Source organism: Erythrolamprus reginae, chromosome 1 (assembly GCF_031021105.1).
Source record: "Erythrolamprus reginae isolate rEryReg1 chromosome 1, rEryReg1.hap1, whole genome shotgun sequence".
NCBI classification, from domain to species: Eukaryota; Metazoa; Chordata; class Lepidosauria; order Squamata; family Dipsadidae; genus Erythrolamprus; species Erythrolamprus reginae.
Genome location: NC_091950.1, coordinates 218,156,413 through 218,171,768, shown reverse-complemented (window position 1 = coordinate 218,171,768; position 15,356 = coordinate 218,156,413). Strand labels below are relative to the sequence as shown.

The 15,356-nt window shown below is 42.7% G+C and overlaps 1 protein-coding gene across 1 annotated transcript in view; it reads left to right on the top strand.

The window, feature by feature from the left end:
• Positions 1-15,356, top strand: part of ABCA12 (ATP binding cassette subfamily A member 12) — a 266,663-nt gene that overhangs the window by 184,525 nt on the left and 66,782 nt on the right. Inside the window, exons 36-40 of the mRNA XM_070732222.1 lie at positions 5,258-5,344; positions 8,710-8,803; positions 10,249-10,376; positions 11,495-11,582; positions 14,321-14,426. Of these exons, the coding sequence (XP_070588323.1) occupies positions 5,258-5,344; positions 8,710-8,803; positions 10,249-10,376; positions 11,495-11,582; positions 14,321-14,426 (503 nt within the window). The remainder of the gene's footprint in view (positions 1-5,257; positions 5,345-8,709; positions 8,804-10,248; positions 10,377-11,494; positions 11,583-14,320; positions 14,427-15,356) is intronic.

The window sequence follows — 15,356 nt, the reverse complement described above, 5'->3', positions numbered from 1 at the left end:
TCCCCAGCTCTTTTTAGTTCTGGAACACCTTCTCCTCTTACTGGTCACCCGGCAACCTCCGTCACCTCCGTCACCTTCGTAGTTTCCGTAGACTCTGCAATCTCCGCAACCTCTTTCAAGCTACGTCGTTTCGGCTTTCTCTTCTTTTTTTTTTAATCTTCACCGTATCTTTTAAACATCGATCTTTCAAGCAGCTATTTTAAGTTCTCCTTGTTGATTGGTTTACTCCCTTTATTTAGTTTAACCTCCGCACGACTCTGCACTATTCCCAAGTTTCTCAGTTAAATTTGCTTACTTCTCTTCCCCCCCCCCCACCGCTGAGTAGCCGCTATTCAAATTTGGTGGGTCCCCACGCTACTGTCTCTCTCTTAGTTTTTATCTTCCACTGTTTTGACTATATATAATCTTTAATTACCATACTGAGGTTCTCCTTCTTTGTCTATAGAATTGTAGTTTACTCTCTTCTTACTTCCTCTGTTTCGCTGGGCTTTCACAGCACTAACATCGCCATGTTGGTTGACGACTCTCTTGCCTCGAGGTTTGCGAGGTTCTCACTCCTACACACGGGGTGATTGCTTTTCACCTCCACGCTTGAAGGAACCCCCGCTTCTTCACCCACCTCTCCAACGTGGCTGCGCCGAAATTCAGCCGAATTTCAACCCCCCAATGACAAAAATCAGGTTTCGGAGAGCGGAGCACTGCTCTCTCTCACCTGCTCACCGTGACCACATGCCGGATGTTTTTCATATTAGCTCGATGTGGCCTCTCTTGACTCATTGTTCTCTCCCCATTGGTTTACAAAGGAGCTGTGAGTTCTGAAAAAGGCCAAGAGTTGCCACTGGAGGAAAACAAGAGATGACTCTTGTTTAGAGTCATGACTTAGAGCCACTATCAAGGCCTACCTTTGGCAATAAGAAGGGTGAAACAGCAGTATTTCTCCATTCTTATTGCATCCTTAGAGTGGACCCTAGAGACCCTGCTTCACTTCACCCTTTCCCTCCTAGATCAGGAGGGCTCAAGTGATCTTTTGCAGGACCAGGCAGAGGAGTTTGTTCAGCACCTGATGGACAAAGTTGTTCAGATTCATTTCCAGTTGGACCCCATGCATGGAGATAGCCCATGTTGTAAGATGCCTGGGAGAAGTCTTGCCTTGTTATCTGAGAACAGTTTGATCAGTTAGAGCAGTGTTTCCCAACCTTTTTTGAGCCGCGGCACATTATTCACATTTTCAAAATCCTGGGGAACACTGAACGGGGGGGGGGGGTGGCTAAAGAAAAGTTTTGACAAAAAAAAAATCTTCCTCCATTTTGCTCTATTTCTCCCTCACTCTTTCTCTCTCTTCCTTCCTTCCCTTCTTTCTCTTTCTCCATCCCTCTTTCTTTCTTCCTCTCTCTTTTGCTCTCTTTCTCCCTCCTTCCCTCCCTATATGTCTTTCTCTCTCCCTTTCTCTCTCTGCCTCTCTTGCTATCTCTCTTTCATTCTCTCTCTTTTTCTCTCTCTTTCTCTCTCTCTTTCTCTCTCTTGCTATCTCTTTCTCTCTCTCTCTGTCTCTCTTTCTCTTTCTCTGTCTCTCTTTCTCTCTCTCTTGCTAGCTCTCTTTCTTTCTCTCTCTTTCTCTTTCTCTGTCTCTCTCTCTCTCTCTCTGCCTCTCTTGCTATGTCTCTCTTGCTCTCTCTCTCTCTCTGCCTCTCTTGCTATGTCTCTCTTGCTCTCTCTCTCTTTCTCTCTCTTCCTTTCTTCTCTGCGGAGGCCGGCGAAGGTTTTTCTTATTTTAAATGTTCCGGGTGGCAGGGGGATGCGGAGCCCGCACGCACACACACACCCCGACATTCCAAATCCTGCCTCAGCTGTAAGAAGAAAAAAGCGCTCGGTGAAGGGACTGCATACAAGAGGGGCCGAGCGGGCGTTAGCAGCCCGATGAGGAGGACGAGAAGCCGCTGCAGCCACCCTCAATCCCCCCTCTTCCCTGGGTACCTTCCAAAGGCCCCTGGAAAAAGGCAGGAGGTAGCAACGAGGCGCGAGGACAAGCAGGCAGCTTGGCGGAGGGGAAGCGCTGACGGGCTCTCCTCCTTCCCCACCCCCGCGCTTTTCTCCCGCCCTGGCTTTTGCTTCGCCCGCAGTTCAAAAGGAGGCAAGAGGTGGCCTGGATGAAATTGCGGGGAAATCATGGGGCGAAGCAAAAGCCAGGGCGGGAGAGAAGCGTGGGGGTGGGGAAGGAGGAGAGCCCATCAGCGCTTCCCCTCCACCAAGAGGTTATTGCCGCCACCTCTGCCTCTACTCAGGGAGCCATCGTGGTTGAGCTGAGTGAGAGGAAAAGGCGCGGTGACCACGGTGGCTCCCTGAGTGGAGGCAGAAGCGGTGGCAATAACCTCTGTGCTTTCTACGGCAGCGTGGCTGAGCTGGACGGAGGGAAGCGGCAGCTCCCACTCGAGGAACCCACGGCAACGGGCGACGGCTTGGTGGGAGGCGACGGCGGGAGACACAGGCAGTGGGAGGAGAGGGAACTAGGAAGTGACTGTGAAGCCCAAGACCATCCACAGGACGACACTCAGGCAGGGGCACCGGCAGCGCCCCGCCCAGCTGGAGCTTCTCGCGGCACACCTGGCCATGTCTCGCGGCACACTACTGTGCCGCGGCACACCGGTTGGGAAACGCTGGATTAAAGAATGGGTCAACCTTGAAAATCCTAGAATTTTAACAATAGAAAGCCACGATATAAATGAAGGATGGCACGCACATTTATGGGAAAAAGAACACACAAAACATTCTCATTTTAAACAACATCAAATTCGGAATACACTGTTGACATGAAAGTTAGGAAAAAACACTATAATGAAATACACAGATGGCTATCCACACTAGAAGCCCAAATTCATCCAAATATAATTAGCCAAGAACAAATAATAACCTATGAAGCCCTATTAGATACCAAAGGAAGTGTAAAAACTAGAGAAAGACTTAAAGAGGAGGGCATAGTAATAGATTGGCTACCATATTACCAAATTCAAAGTAGATACAAAAAGGACTTGGTGAAATCTGGAATATGTAAAAAACAAAATGAAATAGACAAAATATTGACAGGATCTGATAAAAAATTTATAACCAGAATGTATATTTATCTACTAAACTATGAAAACATCGAAGAAATAGTTAAACCTAATATGATAGTTTGGATGACTAACTTTGGATATGCAATCCAGCTAGAAGACTGGGGAAAACTATGGTCAGTTAACTATAAGATGACTTTGTCAACACCATACAAAGAAAATCTTTATAAAATGTTCTTTCAATGGCATTATGCGCCAGCGCGCCTAGCCAAAATGAATGTAAATATTAGTAACAAATGTTGGAAGTGTAAAAAAGAGGTGGGAACATACTACCACATATGGTGGAAATGTAACGAAGCAAAAAAATTTTGGATCCGAATCAGGACATGGATGGAAGAAATACTGGGCTACAAAATTGAGATAAAACTGGAAATGTATCTATTAGGCATAATTAGAGGCAAACACAGCAAAGAAAATTACTACCTAATAAATCACTTACTTACTGCTGCAAGATTAGCATATGCACAAGTTTGGAAACAAGATAAGGCTCCAAACAAAGAAACGGTGATTAAAAAAATATTAGACTGCTCCAAATTTAGTAAATTAACATATGAGATTCAAAACCAACAAAATAAGGACTATTACAAAGTGTGGGAAAAAATATACAACTGGGTCGAAGTTAAGAAAAAGGTATAGTAAATAGAATTGTAAAAAATAAATCTTGTAAATATATAAATCGTAAATGTTCAATGTTGTATTGTATGTTGTCTAAATGTTTTGTAAGTCAAACAAAATAAAATAAAAATGAACGATTAAAAAAAAACAAAAAAACCCAAACTTCTCAAACTCGTGAGATGTTTTCTTTTGGAATGGGCTGCCCTGGACACAACACCAAGGAATATGACAGAGCTACAAGTGTCAGGTAGGACACGTGTCTCATGGTGGAATGCAGTTTAGGGTGACAAGACAGGTGGCAAAGTGGAGCCAGGAGATGGGCATCCTACCTAACACTTGTAGCTCCATCGCGTTCCTTGGTGTTGTGTCCAGAGAAGCCAATTATAAAAGAAAACATCTCACAAAGAAGGAAGGAAGGAAGGAAAGAAAGAAAGAAAGATAGAAAGAAAGAAAGAAAAAAGAAAGGAAGAGAGGGAGGAAAAAAGAAAGCTGGTAGGAAGGAAAACAAAGAAAGAAAAATGAAAGGAAGGAAGGAAGGAAGGGATGGTAGAAAGGAAGACAGAAACAAAGAAAGAAAAAGAAAGATGGATGGAAGGAAGGAAGACAGAAAGAAAGAAAAGAAAGAAGGGGGAAGGGAGAAAAGGAAGGAAGGAAGGAAGGAAGGAAGAAGAAAGACTGACTTATGACCACAATTGAGCCTAACATTTTGGTTGCTAAGCAAGAGCATTGTTAAGTGAGTTTCTCACATTTTACAAGTTGGCCACACCCACTCGGTCACCTGACCAAGTCACACCCACATGAGGGGGATGGGGTGGGGGTGGTGAGGATGAGTTTGTAGCACCAAGGGGACAGTGGACTGAAAAAGCTTTGGAACCACTGGTTTAGACAGTATTTAATACTACAAGAGAGGACAATTCTGGATGCTTTAAAGCCCTGGTTTGCCCTCTCCTTTAAAAATGATCATTGGATCACTGGGGCAATAGCACAATGGAGGTGATTGAGTAGTACCATAAGAGATTCCACCTCCTCCCACTCTGCCTCCACCCTCTCCATGTGTTTTAATGTTTGATTTTAACTTTTTATGTTTTCATTGTATATGTAACTGTAAGTCACCCAAAGTTACCAGATAGGCAGTAAGTAAGTAAGTAAGTAAGTAAGTAAGTAAGTAAGTAAGTAAGTAAGTAAGTAAGTAAGTAAGTAAGAAAGAAAGAAAGAAAGAAAGAAAGAAAGAAGGTAAACAAATAATCCCTTCAAAATGAGGAACCTCAAAATAAAAAAAAGAAATAACATTGTTAAAATGTTTAAATAGTTTGTGTGTAGGTATTAGTATTCTGACACTTCACAGTTTCCATTATCATTCAGTTTGTTTGTTTGTTTGTTTATTATTATTTATATTTGTATGCCGCCGGATGCAGGGTGGCTAATTTTAACATGGGATATAGTCATTCAAAATAATGTTGACTATCCTGTTCATTTCTTACCTGTATGGTTGCCTTGAAATAGCAGTTAACCATTTGGTTTGTTTGTGTATTTAGGAATTACAATCAAACCACAGATGTTTTGGTTGCTTCAATGTTCTCTTTTCCTGGAATAGATAATATCTGCCTCAACAGAAGTAATTTGTAAGTAGCTCTTCTCCATTTGTAATATCAGAATAATAACATCCTTCCTACTTTTAACCACTCCTCATCTAAGAAGACATATGACTGAAAATTATGAGTCATCAGGGTAATCTGCATAATTATTATACCCATTATAATCATTTGAAAATATTCTAGCAACAATCAGATAGTGATTTCTATCAAAATTTGGTGCAATTAAATATTCAGTAGTAATTGGCAGATGACAAAGTCTATGATGTTCAACGAAAACCAGTATAAAATGTTCTAGAGGTGGCATTTATCTCCAGAAAGAATTTCTAAAATGTTCCCGAAAGTCTCAATACTGTGTTGGAAATGTAAACAAGAAAAAGGAATATTTTACCATCAATGGTGGACTTGCCCAGAGGCTAAGAAGTATTGGAACAATGTAGCAGATTGGTTAAAAGAAACAACATAGCAAAAATTTGGGGGAAAAAACCCAGAACTATATTTATTGGGCATCTTCAATACAAAAATTAAAAAAGACATTAGGTTTTTGGTCATCCATATATTGACAGTTGCTAGGATAGCCTATGTCCAGCAATGAAAAGCAGACAAAATACCAGAAGAAGGCATAATTATTAGAAAGCTGTTAAAATGTGCAGAGATGGATAGAATGTCCAAAAAATTAGAAGGAAAAGAAGATACAGAATACTATAAGATATGGGGAAATCTTTACAATTGGCTAGAGAAAAGGACAATGATAAAATAAATAAACTACAAATTAGAAATTTATATGTAAAGCAAAGCAATATGTTAACAAAAGAATATTAACTTATGAAGAAAGATTTCTCTGATCAAAATGTCTGAAAGAGTGGGGAAATTATTTTTCCCAAATGTCTGTATTTAATTATATGTTTTGTTTTAGTTAGTGCTTTGTTTTTTTTTAACTTGTTTATTTGTATGTCTGTTTTAATTGAAAAAATAAAATAAAATAAATAAATATTCAGTAGTAACTACGCAATATTCACCAAAATTCCAAATCTAGATTTACAGGACTCACTGATGTTAAGTGTTATCAAAAATAAGATACTTTAGATTTGTTGTTGTTAAACTTTGTGGTTCAGCAGTAATGCAATATAAATTATTCAAAAATAAACCCAAGAACTTCAAATAGGCTGATACCTAAATTAAGATGCACAATACAGTGATCCCTCGAGTTTCGCGATCTCGATGTTCGCTAAACGCTATATCGCGAGTTTTCAACCCGGAAGTAAACTCCACCATCTGCGCATGCGTGCCCTTCCACGCATGCGTAGATGGTGGAGTTTCCCCGCCGGGCAGAGGCTTCCCTGGGTCTTCCCCCTCTTGCCCCGGTAAGGCGCGAGCAACGGCGTGGGCGGGTGGGCGGCACACGCGCGGGGAAACCCCAGGGCCGCTTCTCAGCTGAGAAGCGGCCCCAGCAACAGCGCGGGGGGTGGGCAGCACGCGCGCGCGCGGAGGAAACCCCAGGGCCGCTTCTCAGCTGAGAAGCGGCCCCAGCAACAGCGCGGGGGGTGGGCAGCACGCGCGCGCGCGGAGGAAACCCCAGGGCCGCGTCTCAGCTGAGAAGCGGCCCCAGCAACAGCGCGGGGGGTGGGCAGCACGCGCGCGCGCGGAGGAAAACCCAGGGCCGCTTCTCAGCTGAGAAGCGGCCCCAGCAACAGCGCGGGGGGTGGGCAGCACGCGCACGCGCGGAGGAAACCCCAGGGCCGCTTCTCAGCTGAGAAGCGGCCCCAGCAACAGCGCGGGGGGCGGGCAGCACGCGCGCGCGCGGAGGAAACCCCAGGGCCGCTTCTCAGCTGAGAAGCGGCCCCAGCAACAGCGCGGGGGGCGGGCAGCACGCGCGCGCGCGGAGGAAACCCCAGGGCCGCTTCTCAGCTGAGAAGCGGCCCCAGCAACAGCGCGGGGGGCAGGCAGCACGCGCGCGCGGGGGGGAAACCCCAGGGCCGCTTCTCAGCTGAGAAGCGGCCCCAGCAACAGCGCGGGGGGCGGGCGGCACGCGCGCGGACAAGCAGCAGCAGCGAGGCGGCGGGGAAACCCAATCTTCGGCTCCTCGCTGCTGCTGTGGAAATAAAAACACCATCTGCGCATGCGCAGATGGTGTTTTTACTTCCGCACCGCTACTTCGCGACAAATCGATCATCGCGAGGGGTCCTGGAACGGAACCCTCGCGATGATCGAGGGATCACTGTAATCATGTTTGAATATTTCTTTATTTCCAACAAACGGAACTCATCATGGTGTTAAGTAAGCATAGATGTAGTCTTACTACAGATTCTATTCAGAAGTTAATCCCACTGAATTATGCTTGATTGACAAAGGAGGCTTTCTAGGCATACAGAAGTACAGCTTTATCAATTTATAGTCACTGATGAAAGAGGAGAATTGAAATAGAAGGCGTGAAGATTCTTGTCAGTTTTTAATGGTGTCTATATATTATCAAATTTAAATTACTTATTAATTAAAAAGAAGATCAAAAAATTCTCTTCAATATAATAAGATATATTTATGGCTTTCTCACGAGCTCTTATAAGAGCTGCAGTTTTGATATTCTTGCATGAAATCTCAGAGGTAAAATGCATGTCAGGTATATGTGTTCATTTTTACACATGTTCTCAGTGTCTTCTTTATTATTTTATACCACATAAAGGCATCCAGTGCCTTAAAAAGTTGCCACCCTTACTGTTTGAGGGAGTTTTTGAATAGAGCATGAATGGACAACTTTTGTATGCCTCTAGCTCTTGACATTTGGGGAAGAGTGAAGGCAAGGATGCAAAGTGGATTGAGTCAGGCTTGTTTATCTTTTTCAAACTGTGATAAATTTATTTTAAAAGCACACACTATAGTTTTTGTCTGTTTTCTGCCAACAAAAAGGCAAAAAATAGGCTTCTGATTTTCAGCAGTTGTTGAATGGGGCTCACAAAAACTATAAATAAAGGGTATGTTGGCCATTTTATTATTTATTTTTACATATACTGTAACTATTTTTGTCTGTTTTTCATTAAAATAATTATGGCATGGGCTACACATATAGTATACAGTATCACAATATTTTATGGGTAAACATGTATTAGACAGTCTCTCAGCCACAAAATTTCCTTTCAATATTTTTTTTAATTTAATGTTACTGTAGTTAAGTTTTGTTTATTAAGATTTTCTTATTAAAAATTTTCTACTCAAATTTTAGTATTAAAATAAAATAGATGATCAGAAAAAGTGAAGATGATCAAAGTTAGCTTACCTTGAAAGAGCTTTAGGAAATTAATCAGGTATTCCTGCTTAGTGTTCTGCATTACCTAGGAAATTCCCACTATGCTGTATACAAATTTATAGGAAATGTCAATATTAAATTTGCTTACTTGCAGAACCTGTTTCAAGGAAGATGTGGCTGAAAAATGGATATTCATTGGAAATCAGAGTGATCACTATACTACCTGCAATTGCACACTCAGTGGAGAGGTAAATTCAAATTATAATCTCATGGCATAAGGTCACTATAAGATTGATTTTTAAAAAAAAACGACTGAAGGGTTCCAATAAAGACTAAATAAGTGGATCTCTTCCCCCCCAAGTCTGAATTCCAAGTTTAAGAAAAACAGATATGTTTAACATTTATATTTATAAAAGCTAATTTCCGAAGGTGCCAAATATTTTCATTTAATAATAATATATGAATGGCATATATTATGTACGGAGCATACATATGTACTAGAAGATGAAGGAAAAATAAAGAAGCTGCTGTGTTTTTACAAATATAAGCATTTGGCAATCATTTATTCCAATTAAGTTTAAGTTTAATCAGATTTGTATGCCGCCCCTCTCCGCAGACTCGGGGCGGCTCGCAGCAATAGCAATACAATGTAAGACAAATCCAATATTTAAATTAATTTAAAAAAAACCCCACAAGTTAAAACCAATCATACACACTAGCGTACCATGCATAAATTTTATAAGCCTAGGGAGAAGGAACATGTCAATTCCCCCATGCCTGACGAAATTATTATCTGAATTAGCCTGAAACCAGGTTATCCATACATACCTAAAAAGCCCTCCTTTAAATCCCCACCCCCACCTAACCCAATTTAAGACTAATTTACCCCGTCCTGCTCCCACCCCACAATACTCACTATTCCCCACCCTCCCAACCCCACCATTAATTATACCCTTAATCACAGCTGGCATTGCTTCGGAAATTTGCTTTTTTCCTCTTTCCTCCTTCCTGGCCACGGACGAGCTTCCCTCTTATCTGTCCAGCTCCCCTCCAGCCTCCTGCGGCCACCTCCTGCTTGAGGTGCAAGCAGGTGTGGGGGGAAGCGGCAGCATTTATGTTTCTGGCAGCACCTGTTTGCCTAGCTACCCAGCCTGAGGTGGGGGTCGACCCAGGAAATACGAAGCAAATTGTCACCCGCGCGACCAACACTGGTAAGGTTGTAAGTTGAGGATTTAACATTTCACTTGAACGATGATGATCGTTCAAGCCACTCCCACCTGGTCACATGGCTGGAAAGCCACTCCTACCCAGTCACATGACCATTAAGCCACAGCCACAAAATAAGCCACATCTACAGTGTGGCAGTAAAATTTTTGGCTGCCCATTACTGCTTATAGGGTTTTTTTAATTTTAGATTTGTTTCAAAAGGTGAACAAGTAGATTAACAAATACATGTAGTTAAGAATTGCCTTACAGTATAGAAAGTATATCTGCCCAGCTGAAAATTAGTTTGCATACATAATTTTTTTAATTAAAGTCTAATTTAAAAACCTTTCCCTTTTTTCATTTGCTCCAAGTTTTATTTGCTAAAATAATATTGCATAGGAACACTAAAGAATATTTATTGTTTATCAAAATAATATAATTTTCGGTGTAAAAATATTTCGTGTTCATAAATTGCTTTTCTTTCTAGACTTGTCCAAAGATGAACTTTTCACCGCCTCACAAGAGAACATTCTCTTCCCGAACAATATATAACCTTACTGGGCATGATGTTGAAACTTACCTTCTAGTTACTGCCCAAGATTTTATTCAAAAAAGGTATTCTATTTATCTTATTGCTGTCCCTTGCTAGCTCTATTTAAGTTTAAAAGAAAGCCTCACAGAAGTATTATTGCTAAAGCAGCATTGTACATTGATATGTACACCCAGTTTTATATATACACAAACACACACATACAATATCATGAGGATATTGCAAAAGGGCAGAACATGTATTGCAACAATGTAACACTAATTTCATTGTGGTTCCTTTGAGACCACCTCTCCTGGTGCCTCTTAATTATCACCATCTCCCTGGTACCAGTTCAGGGAGAGAAAGAAATAGCAGGTCCTACATATGGTGGTTAAAACGTTTTCATAATTTCATAATCACCAATTCACTGAACAAATTTAGATTGCTTATCTTATTCTTGTGACCATAATCTTTAATTTTGATTTTTAAAAGTCAGGAGGCACCAATTAGAAATTAGGATTTTAAACTATTTTGTCTTTCTTCTTTTTTAAAATTCTAATTCATAAATCTTGAAAGATATAATCAAAACATACATTAATTTTAATTAAATGTTTGAGATTATACAGTTCTCGGTAGCTCTTTCAGTATGTAGAAAAGAACATGTTGGTACACTGAACACCTTATTTCCATTGGATTTTTAAAATTTGAATCCTGAGCCTGCAGCTCTCTTGTCAGCTTCTAGACCTTCATGGGACGTATTAGGAACATGGTGACTCATGTGGTTAGGATGCTGGGTTGGAGGTTAGCAAGCCTATGTTCGAGATTCAACTGCTGCTGTGTGGTGGGGTGAACTCCCATCACTCATCCCAGCCTTCTTGACAGGAGGATAGGATATGAAAGAAGCCCTCATAGGCATCCACCAGTCAATGGTAATGTCATGGGCTAATCCTTTCAACCCAGAAGCGCCTCCAATATGAATAGGATGAGGATGGGATGTACGAGATTAGCACACCCATATGGTCTAAGACTGTTGAAAACCTGCTTAAAGAAAGAATACTTCATTGCCCAAATATGTCAAGCTGTGAGAAGTGATGTACATTTTACGGCTTATATAACTTCCATGGAATTTAATTACATGAGATCTAACATGTGTAAAACATGAGAACTTTATTTTCTAAGATATCCCCCCCCCCCCACAATCTAGATACGGTGGCTGGAGTTTTGGACTGCCTTTGACTAGTAATCTCCAATTTGATGTAAGCCCAGTACCTGCTAACAGAACAATAACAAAGGTAAACTAGAAGAATTTATTTGTCATAAAATATAGCAAACCAATAAGTAATTTCTTAAATTTAATATACATGTAATATATCTTGTTAAAATTCACTATTTAATTACTTTAAAAACTAGGATCTTATTGCAGATTTCTCAGGTAATCTCAGGTAAATAGTATTACTATTTAAGTGTTGTAATCAGAAAAATTGAGACAGAGATATGAACTCTATTAAGGCAACTTGTCAAGAGGCAAATAATTTCATAATTCATAACTCAGATTCACAGTCACTATATTTTATCAACTCTGGTGTAATTTGGTATTAATATATTTTACATCTGTATAGCATATGCATAAAATGTACATAACTCTGTGGTCAAGGAGAAAATGTGTCAAATGCAGTCTTTCTTTCTTTCTACAGCAGTGGTTCTCAATCTTTCTAATGCCGTGACCCCACAATACAGTTCCCCGTGTTGCGGTGACCCCAATCCAAAAAATTAGTTTGGTGGCTACTTCAAAACTGTAATTTCTCTCTCTTGCTCTCTCTCTTGCTTTCTCTCTCTCTCTCTCTTTTTCTCTCTCTCTTGCTTTCTTTCTCTCTCTTTCTCTCTTTCTCTCTTGCTTGCTTTCTCTTTCTCTCTCTCTTGCTTTCTCTCTCTCTTGCTTGCTTGCTTGCTTTCTCTCTCTCTCTCTTTCTCTCTCTCTTGCTTTCTTTCTTTGTCTCTCTTGTTTTCTCTCTCTCTTTCTCTGTCCCTCTTGCTATCTCTCTCTTTCTCTCTCGTACACCACGCCAGCAACAGCGACATCAGGCAGTAGCCACGGGCGGGCAGCAGAGCAGTCGACTGCGAGCAGGAGGCCTGACGGGGGCAGATGGAGGTGTTGCTGGACTCCGTACATCCTGGCGCTGCATTGGGCTGGCACCTCCATCCCGGACCAGCCAGTGGGGCAGTACCAGCCCCACAGCACCAGCATTACAGCGTCCAGCAACATGTTAAGCCGCTGCCATCTGTGCCTCCTCCCTGGAGCTCCCGTCCACAGCCGCCACGCCCCGGCTACTTCCCAGTGCCGCTGCTGCCAGTGCCCTCTCGCTGTCAGTGCTCTCCTGCAGGGCCCCAAAGGACACCGCAAGGGAAGCTCCAGACAGGCGGTGCGTTGCCGGTGCCTCCACCCTGGAGCTCCCGCCCGCAGCCACCACTCCCTGGCTACTTCCATGTGCCGCTGCTGCCTGTGCCCTCCTGCTGCCGGTGCCTCCCGTCAGGTCCCAAAGGACACCACCAGGGAAGCTCCAGCTGGGCGGGGTGCTGCCAGTGCCTCCTCCCTGGAGCTCCCGCCTGCAGCCGCCGCCGCCCAGCTACTTCCTGGTGCCGCTGCTGCCCGTGCCCTCCTGCTGCCGGGGCCCTCCCGACGGGTCCCAAAGGACACAGCCAGGAAAGCTCCAGCCAGGCAGGGCGCTGCCGGTGCCTCCGCTCTGGAGCTCCCGCCTGCAGCTGCCACCCCCAGGCTACTGCCTGGTGCCACTGCTGCCGGCACCCTCCTGCCGGGGCCCAAAGCTCACTGCTGCAAAAAGAAGGCACAAAGAAGGAAGCCACGAAGAAAGAAGGCACAAAGAAGGAAGTTCAGCTTCCGGTCTCAGAAGCTGAGCTTCGTGGCACACCTGACCATGTCTCTGGTTGAAAAACACTGCATTAGGCGACCCCTGTGTTTTGGTCATTCGATCCCTGCTGGGGTTGCGACCCACAGGTTGAGAACCGCTGTTCTACATATTGTTCTCATAGTTTTCAAAAAACATATATGCTGCTGTAGCAGAAATATCTGATTTTGGATCATATCAGCATTTATTTAGTAAAAAACTTCTGTCTGTGCTGAGAAAGCCTGTCAAGGCTAAAAAATTCATCTGACAATAATTGCTTCTCATGGAACTGGACATTGACTCTTACCTGAGCTTTCTCAGCAGATTTATTTTTAAATGCATTTTCTGTCCTTAGGTACTGTGGATAAAAGTTCTACTAAAACTGGAGTAGCACTTTGAGGCTTCTTTAAGTTTTGAGAAAAGCTGTTTCGATTTTGAAAGTACAGTGGTACCTCTACCTAAGAATGCCTCTACTTACGAACTTAGATAAGAACTGGGTATTCAAGATTTTTTTGCCTCTTCTCAAGAACCATTTTCCACTTACAAACCTGAGCCTTCAAAACTGTAACTGGAAAAGGCAGGGAGAAGCCTCCATGGGGCCTCTCTAGGAATCTCCTGGAAGGAAACAGGGCCTCTACCCTCCCTGTGGTTTCCCCAATTGCACACATTATTTGCTTTTACATTCATTCTTATGGGAAAAATTGCTTCTTCTTACAAACTTTTCTACTTAAGAGCCTGGTCACAGAACAGATTAAGTTTGTAAGTAGAGGTACCACTGTATTTTTTTGTCCAATATACATTTCATTTTGCTTCTATAAAAACAAACAAACAAACAAATACTACTCATGAAGTTAACTAACTGAACTTAAAAAAGTTACTGTTCTCTTACTTTAGTTCTCCAAGGATACGCAATCTAGAGGCCGGCAGATTTTTCAAAATACCCTTGGACATGAACAAACAAACACTTTATTTTATTATCCTTAATGTTGTTTAATGGAGTGGGCCTACAGGTATATTCTGTCTCATTGTTCACTTGAGTTATAACCATCACTGGTTACAAATTTATTCATAAAATTACAAATACTTATATATTGCCTGTTATTTTTGTGTCTAAAATTTAAATATAGGTCTGGTATAATCCAGAAGGCTATCATAGCCTTCCAGCTTACCTTAACAGCTTGAACAACTTCATTCTCCATGCTTACCTACCACACGGAAACACCTCTGGATATGGTAGGTAACCACTTGCCACATACTTTTCTATTTTAAGATGAAAGCTTTTGTTTTCCATCTAGCTTTAAATACATTGTGATATCTGGATGTATTATGTGCAGGGGGGGGGGGTTCTAACTTACCTCGTGCCGGTTCGCTTCCACCCACGCTACGTGGGTGTGCCTCAGGGTGCATGCACTTCACATGTGAAGTGCACCTCTCTGTGGCAGAAAGACCCTGGAGATCTCCTTGGTTCACTGAGGAACTCCGGGGGATGAAACACCATAAGAGATCTCTAGAGAAGCATTGGAGGAAAAGCAGATTCGATATGGAGATTTATAAAGTGGCAATCAGGTCAACAAGACATGCATACAATGTCAGCCTTATTGCATCTGCAGAATCCTGCCCAGCCACCCTGTTTAGGGTGACTCGCTCCCTCCTTAACTGGGGGGAGTTGACGAACCCTTGCTGAGGACTTTAACAAGTTTTTCGCAGATAAAATCGCTCAGATCTGGACTGACCTTGACTCCAATTGGAAAGCAGTGTTGATTGACTACGAGTAAGTCGAGGTGACAGGGGCTCATCCTAGTCCATCTGTTTGGAGGGTGTTTGACCTGGTGACACCTGATGAAGTGGACAAGGCCATTGGAGCTGTGAGTTCTGCCACCTGCTTAATGGACCCATGCCTCTCCTGGCTGGTTTCAGCGAGCAGGGAGGTGACATGAGCTGGGTCCAGGAGATTACCAACACTTCATTGTGGGAGGGGTCCTTCCCGGCTCCCTACAAGGAGGCATTTGTGTGCCCCCTTTTCAAGAAGCCTTCCCTGGACCCAGCTGTATTTAACAACTATCATCCTGTCTTCAACCTTCCCTTTATGGGGAAAATTGTTGAGAAGGTGGTGTCGCTCCAGCTCCATCAGTTCTTGGAAGAAGCCTAGATCCTTGACAGTCA